The 7,741-nt window shown below is 33.7% G+C and overlaps 1 protein-coding gene across 4 annotated transcripts in view; it reads left to right on the forward strand.

The window, feature by feature from the left end:
- The window catches only part of RB1CC1 (RB1 inducible coiled-coil 1), an 83,989-nt gene extending 76,867 nt beyond the window's left edge, over positions 1 to 7,122 (forward strand). For 3 of the 4 annotated variants that reach the window (XM_009289349.2, XM_009289350.2, XM_009289352.1), the window contains 4 exons: positions 467 to 525; positions 2,494 to 2,630; positions 5,720 to 5,790; positions 6,142 to 7,122. In XM_009289349.2, the coding sequence (XP_009287624.1) occupies positions 467 to 525; positions 2,494 to 2,630; positions 5,720 to 5,790; positions 6,142 to 6,219 (345 nt within the window). In that variant the 3' untranslated portion in view covers positions 6,220 to 7,122. The remainder of the gene's footprint in view (positions 1 to 466; positions 526 to 2,493; positions 2,631 to 5,719; positions 5,791 to 6,141) is intronic. The other variant, XM_009289351.2, reaches the window with a different exon arrangement.
- The last annotated feature ends 619 nt before the right edge of the window (positions 7,123 to 7,741 follow it).

The raw sequence follows: 7,741 nt of genomic DNA on the forward strand, positions 1-7,741 counted from the left end.
GAGGAGACCAATTTCATAAGGTAGCTATTAAAAAAAAAAAAAACAAAACCACCAAAACAAATCAAAACCACAAACACACACCAGCCAAACCTGCTACAGAACAGGATGACAGAAAGGTATGCTGTTTTCTTGCCTGAATATAAGATCTGCAAGAATAGACACTGTTTTCAATCAATAATAAATTATTTATCTTAACCATATTGTTACCTGCAACGTACATTTCATCATAGCTTGCCAATACTTTATAGCTTTTCTCTTCTATCAAAACCACAAACACACACCAGCCAAACCTGCTACAGAACAGGATGACAGAAAGGTATGCTGTTTTCTTGCCTGAATATAAGATCTGCAAGAATAGACACTGTTTTCAATCAATAATAAATTATTTATCTTAACCATATTGTTACCTGCAACGTACATTTCATCATAGCTTGCCAATACTTTATAGCTTTTCTCTTCTTTATAGATGTCTCAGAGCATGTCATCAGTATCCTCAAGACATTCTGAAAAAATAGCAATTAGAGAGTAAGTACATGTTAATTTTCATATAAACAGATGGATATACCTTCAATAATAAGTATGTAGTTAAAGAATGTCACAGTTGTTCTTTCCTTGCTCTGTGGTGAAAAGATACATAGGTCATCTCTGTAGTTTAGCCATCAGTTATTGAACCATCCCAGTTGGGCATAAATCAATTTTTTTTAAACAAAAAAAGGCCTTTCTGAATTCTGTATGTCGGTGGCTTTCCTGAATTCTGTGCCTTTCTTTACATGGTTCATAAGGATAATACCTCATGGGATTTCTAGAATCCTCCCAGAGTTTTCTTTTAGATTACTTTTTGTTCATCTGTAACCTTCTTGAAATCATGCTAAGAAAAAGTGGAACGAATCCTGTTCACCCTGAATATGCGTAGTGCTCCATTATATTTCAAAAGAAGTTTTACCTTCATGAAGTCTTCAAAATTTTTGGCTTACCTTGACAGAATGAAATGAAATTAACTCAAATATTTTGTTTGATATTATCAATCTGTTAGCAGCTGCATGTAGAATTGTTCCTGGAAAAAGAACTATTAATTCTTGCAAAATATGAAAGCTACAGAGAAAGTTCCTAAGTAATTTCAGTCTGATATTAATTGAGTAATATAAAAAGAAGTTTCTTGGAAAGAAAACCAACAAAGAGTATTCCTTTACTGTTTTCTGAATTACACCAAATTGCATTTTTATTGTAACAAGGTCACTATGTTCAGAATCAGCTTTTCCTGTGAGCATCTGAATGTTCTGGCAACTCTCTTGGTAGTCTTTGAGGAAAATGTCATGAAAGAAGAATTCATCTGTCCAGTAGAGATGTCTTTATCTAAGTCAGTATAGTCTGTCATCATAGTAAGTCCAGGCAGAAAAGCCTGGAATATTGTTTATTTAATCTGAAAGAGAACTTTAAAGATGATGAGCTAAATTTCTCTCTAGATTTACCTATTTATCTCTGACTATGTATCTGTGATCTCCTTTTATGGAGAAGAGTTTTCCCCTTTCTCTGCCACTTCCTCCCTCATCCCCAGAGTAGTAGTACTATTTATTCTTAGAGCCCTCTCATGGTCTAAGGCTTAATTTGTAGCTATTCTAGACTTGATTTCATTAATGGATAAATAATTTACTTCCAATGTAATTGCACCGTGAAAGAGAAGTTGAAGACAGAAAAAGTTCTCTGAATTCTGTTACTGAAACTTTGCATGAGAACTTGGTGGCTTCTTGTGTTACACTGGTGTCAGGAAGAAACAGGTTTTTGAAACTTCTTGTGTAAGGTCACCATGGTGTTTGTCATAGACTTGATTTCATTAATGGATAAATAATTTACTTCCAATGTAATTGCACCGTGAAAGAGAAGTTGAAGACAGAAAAAGTTCTCTGAATTCTGTTACTGAAACTTTGCATGAGAACTTGGTGGCTTCTTGTGTTACACTGGTGTCAGGAAGAAACAGGTTTTTGAAACTTCTTGTGTAAGGTCACCATGGTGTTTCTTTTGCTTTTAACCCTTTGATCAAAGATGAACACGTCATCCCTTCTTTGTCCTGTGTGCTTAAACTTTTAAGATTGAGTAGCTACTTAAATGTTTTGCTGTATTTTTTCTGTGTTCAAATTGACTTCAGTTTAAAACATCAGAAGAGTGTTTGTAAACACTGGTACAGTGATCATTACCATAAGTATTGTTGGATAAAAATAATAGAGAATTGAAACATTAGTATTTTGTTAATTTAAGCTGATGGATGTAACAAAACATTTCAAAAACTTTTTAAAAGGTAGAATGTTTTGTTGACTTCAGAAAATATAAGATGTATATGAGTTGGCATAACAAGTAGAAATGTCTGTGCTGCTGTTCAACTATGTCTCAGTCTGTGCAATACTTGGGAAAAAATTGTAGTGCAATAAATGTAGTTTTAAGCTTCTGTGCTTTTTTTTAGTGAAGTTCCTTTATTTTTTTTTTTCCCTCCCCCCCCAGTTTTCAGGTTGGTGATATGGTTCTCATCATCTTGGACGAAAGGCATGACAACTATGTATTGTTTACTGTTAGTCCAACCTTGTATTTCTTGCACTCAGAATCTCTTGCTGCACTGGATCTCAAACCAGGTGAGTGTGGTAAGTGTCAGATTACTTCCAATTATTATCTCCTCCTACAAATAACGCTAAACTTTCTAACACTGAGTAAGTGATTTTATAAATATTATGTGATAAATATGAGAAGCATGTAATATAGATAGCTGTCAGCTATCTTTGTAGCTTTTGCTATTTGTTTTGATGCTAAACATTTTTCAAGGCAGAACATTAAATCAAAAATTTATATAGATGTTAATATCTTGGAAAGATAGGGAAAAATATCTGCATCTTCAAAGTAAGCTGTGAAAAAAAAGGGGAGAGCGAGCAAATGCCGATTTTGTACATACACAGAGTACGTTAACATATCTATGGGGAAAACTCCCATTGGGCTGCTTAGCTATTCAGTAGCATGAATAGTAATGTATAATTGTGTAGGTCTCAGGCTTATTTTTATGTAGATTTATGTTTTTTGATGAGGAAAGTAAATACAAAAGTCAAGGTAACATTTCTGTCAAAACTGCATGCTCTGTTCTTATTTTTTAATACCTGATTTTATTACGTTCTTTGAAGATTATCTTTGGATAAAATTTGTTCTCTCCATAGCTCATCTCCTCAAAGTGACTGGAATTTATTAACCCAAATACATGTCTGAAATAACAAAGTGTAGACCACAGTAGATGGGGATTTGGAAGCAATGTTTTTGCTGATCAAGTTTTTCCATCCAATTTAAATGGTGTTTAGCAGAGCTTATAAGTTTTCAGAGAACGGTTTCTGTATGTTTTGCTTGTGTTCAGGTTGATGGCACATCTGCTTATTTACTCCCTTAATCTTCACATTGTTTGTTGGCTGGTTTTAGCAGCTATGTAAATTTAGTTAAACTGAAGTATTAATCTTTTTTAAATGAGGAAAAATAACAATGCTTTGCTTTAAACTATGTGCTACATTAGATTCATGTAAACGTCTTTAGACTGTCACACCTAGTATTTTTTGCAAACCCACCTGTGTTCCCAACTTTGTTGCAGAATTGTCTAAGAACATTTTGTATTCATTCTAATTTATCAGTAAAAGTTTCTGTATGTTATTGCATGTCAGAAGCTGTCAACTTATTCCCAATGAGCAGACTCGTTGTAGATTTCAGTTATGATGAAAGATGATAGCTCTGAAATAATTGTGTAGTCTCCAGAAGACCACGAAGCTCTAACTGCATTCTGAGACTGCTGAAGAATCTGTCCCATGTGTGTTCCGTGAAACATACAGGAAGAACTCCTATCTTATAGACATAATACATTCTGAACTATGGTATTAGTAGTGCACACATAACTATGGGGTATATGATTTATTTTCTTACTGTTGGTTTACATATATAAGGTAAAAGGCGTGTCAGTTGGTATATTACTCTGAGTACACAATTCACTGACCTATCTGTTTTCAAATGGACTTAGCTTGCTCCATTCCTTACCACTTGCTAACCAGAGTTAGTCTCAAATTTGAGAAAACTGCACATAAAACAAACACGAAGACTTACTATTTGCTTTAGGAACGCATTTGTCTCTAGCTCAGTGCTTGAGGAAACCGTGTCTTGATTCTATTTCTGCATCAGGGAAGTGGGGAAAATGAAACTCTGAACACTGAAACTGTACATAAAACAAACACAAAGACTTACCATTTGCTTTAGAAACGCATTTGTCTCTAGCTCAGTACTTGAGGAAACCATGTCTTGATTCTATTTCTGCATCACGGAAGTGGGGAAAATGAAACTCTGAACACTAGTATTATTTGTGACAGATTAAAATTGGTGTGGACCTAGGTGCTGCAAATTATTGTTTTAAGGGCTGCCAAAATGTTGCATCTAAATCTGACCTTTTGTACTAACACGTACATATCGAGTTAATAATGCTGTGTAGATTCACCTACAGGATTAAGTGTCAGGGATTTAGGCTGTTGTAGGTTGTCTCTACCTACATTAAGACCACTTTGAATGCTATGACAACACTGAAATTTTTTGAGGACTGCATGGTTTCTGTGTTGTCCCTTATCTTCAGAATATGGAAGTTTTCATTTGCAAATCTAAGGAAAAAAACCCTGCATCTTTCTCACTATCTTTGCTAGATCAATTAAGTCTGTCAGCCAAGCAAATTCAAAAAAACTTAAGTTAGTTGTGGAGCATTCAGGCCAGGTATGAATACCTTGCACTGATTTGTAGGAGTGTGGAGTAGAACCGAATCTGCTCCATTATCAATAGTAAGATTAATTGTGAAGGGTAAGATTAAAATTTCAAACTCTGGTTCTTGAGTGACTCATGTTGTAGTCGCTAGATACAGTATCTCATAAATATGCTTAGAAAAGCATTGATTTTAGTATTACGCAGAGCATATGTGAGCTGTTCCTTTCGTCTGTTTTGACGTGTTCTTCATGTCATGATTAGTGATAGTTGGAAAAGAGCAAAGCAAGTAAAATGGATATAATTTCTTGGAACACAAGGCAAATATGCGTTTCCTTACTGTTACAGAAAAGGATACAAGCTGAAGATGTATTTATGCCCACTTTGTTGCTCTTTTGACCTGTCAGTGTTGTATTAATGAGGTTTTTCACTTTTATCCGTTCTGAACAGTATCGGGTGCTCTCAAAGACTGCAGTGAAAACTAGCAGACTTGCAGGGCTTTAAAATTATTATTTATGAGTAACTAATTTCCATCACTAATACAGAAAAATAATCATCAAATGTTTCAGTAAGGGCAATGATAATATCTGAGCACAGAAGACTTTCTATCCTTTGAAATACTTCAAGAAATTCTCACCTTAAATCAGACCAAAAAGTCAAGCTGGGTTGACTACAATAATGTTGAATCATTAAATGAATTTCAGTTTTGATTTGCTTTTATCTTCTCTAATGTTAACTTTCAAACAAAAAAATTGATTTTTCAGTTTAAATTTTGTTTTAAAATGCCAGTGACCTGTCTTGACGTCTGAACTTGTTTAATTTTGTTAATTTATTAAAAAAAGAGGGGTTTTTTGAAGAATTTCTGCTCTCAAGTGAAATCACTTTAGCAAATAACCTTTAACCATATTGAATGTAATATCCTGTTACCTGTAGTTGATTATCCAAAATAATAAAAATATTGTCTGTTTAGCTTCAGGTGCATCTAGGAGACCTTGGGTGCTAGGAAAAGTGATGGAAAAGGAATATTGCCAGGCAAAAAAGGTAAGGAAATAGGAATGGAAAATCATCTGACAAAATTAATAGAGGAGAAGATTGGATTTAATGTTTGTAAGAATTGTGAAAAGTACTCTCTGTATAAGTGAGATGAAAATTGTCCTATGTTCTGCCATTCCTGCTCTGGTTTTTAGTCAGTGAATAGCAAGAGAAGGGGAACTAGAAAAAAGAGTAAGTGAGCAGTGGCTTGGGTAGTTGTGTCCATACTGCCCAGAACCTTGCCAGACTCCAAAGGGTCTTGTAAATGCTGAGAGGTGGGAATCAGTTTCGGCTTAAAAGTGTAAAAATCGGAGGAATAATCCCACATTTCTAATGTAATTTGATTTTTTTTTTTTGTAGGCGCAAAACAGATTTAAAGTTCCTTTGGGTACAAAATTCTACCGAGTGAAAGCAGTACCGTGGAACAAGAAAGTATAACACAACAGATTTTTAGTTCATTCTGTCTCCATTCTTTTTTGACTTGTCCTTCAGTGCTCGTTCATCGCTCCAAATAGCAGGCCATTTTTTTATACAGAGGTTGTGACAAGATACGTCATTGATGTACTGCTTTTACTTTTTAACAGGTCATATTTTAGAAACAAGAATTTCATCAAAAACTCTGGCCCTAACTGTTCCAATTTTTTTACCTAGATAACTTTAAGAGTGTGGACCAAATGAGTTCATTTTCTCAAAGGGCAACCACATGAAACATGGTTTGTTAGCCATGTTAATTGCCTGTTAAATATACATTAGCTTGTATTTAGATGTTAAATGTTAGTTACCATTATTACCAGCATACGTCCTTTTGTGAAATCATTATCAAAGTACTTGCACTCTTTAACAGATTCTTTATATGTGTAAAATTCATCAACTATTTAAAGAGGAGTGTTCATTGCATGCAGATAATCATATAATTTTTCTTCAACATGAGTTTGCCTCAGTAGATGAATAAAAATAACTACTGCAACTTGTTTCATTACATGAAAATGCTCTTTAATGTTAAAAAAAAAAAAACAACTTGTAATTTGATAGACTGATTTTGAAAATCAGTCGCAGTTAGATCTGCAATCTTCAAAAGCACTTTCGATGGATTGATCACACAGATTCTGAAGGGAAGACACTTGTGCCGTTTGTTCAAAGTGAAGCACTTGTTCTTCCCAACAAAACAGAAATCTTGTATTAATCTATTTAGAAAAATCATATTGATGAAATTGTATTTCATGGTTGAGTTTCAGGAAAAAACTCATTGTACATTAACCATACAAGAGTCATTTAAGTAACAAATTATTGTAATTGTAAAAGACATGTAGAATTTTAAAACAATAAAGATTTGAAACTGTATGTGTTTGAAGTATTTGTGTGCCTTTTAAATACTATCTATAGTATTTATTTCATGTTAATCTGTTGCAGCTTCTCTCTGATTTCTCCAGCAGTTTCATTACATAGGAATACTTAAATTTTCTACAAGGGGCATTAATAATCAACAACATTCAGGAATTACGAGAATTACCTTGTAATGATTAAATAAGAATGTAATTAGACAGAAATTAATTTTGTCAGCAAATCAAACTGATAAATGAAATTTTTCAGAATAGTTATACTGGCTACATTTTTAAAATGTAGACTAATTTATTTTTTTTAATAACAGTATAAAAAGTTGTACTATAAATGTGTAGCCAATGGGAAGTGAAATTCTGGATTCAACTATGAGCTTATGTCTCGGACTTAATCCATAGAGTTGTTCAACTGTGATTTATCTTTAGAAGGTGTGGAGTGGAGGAGGAAAAGAGAGAAAGAAATGATCACGTGAAAATGTCAATGCTTCTGCCCATATGTTGCAAATAATATTCCTCCAGACTAACCAGTCCACTTGAATACCACGAAACTTCTGTATATGCTTTATTTAAAATTTTGTTACATAACAATTTAACTTGAGATTTTTATGAAATGCATGGGCTTG

This window comes from Aptenodytes forsteri, unplaced genomic scaffold (genome assembly GCF_000699145.1).
Source record: "Aptenodytes forsteri isolate BGI_AS27 unplaced genomic scaffold, ASM69914v1 Scaffold139, whole genome shotgun sequence".
NCBI lineage: Eukaryota > Metazoa > Chordata > Aves > Sphenisciformes > Spheniscidae > Aptenodytes > Aptenodytes forsteri.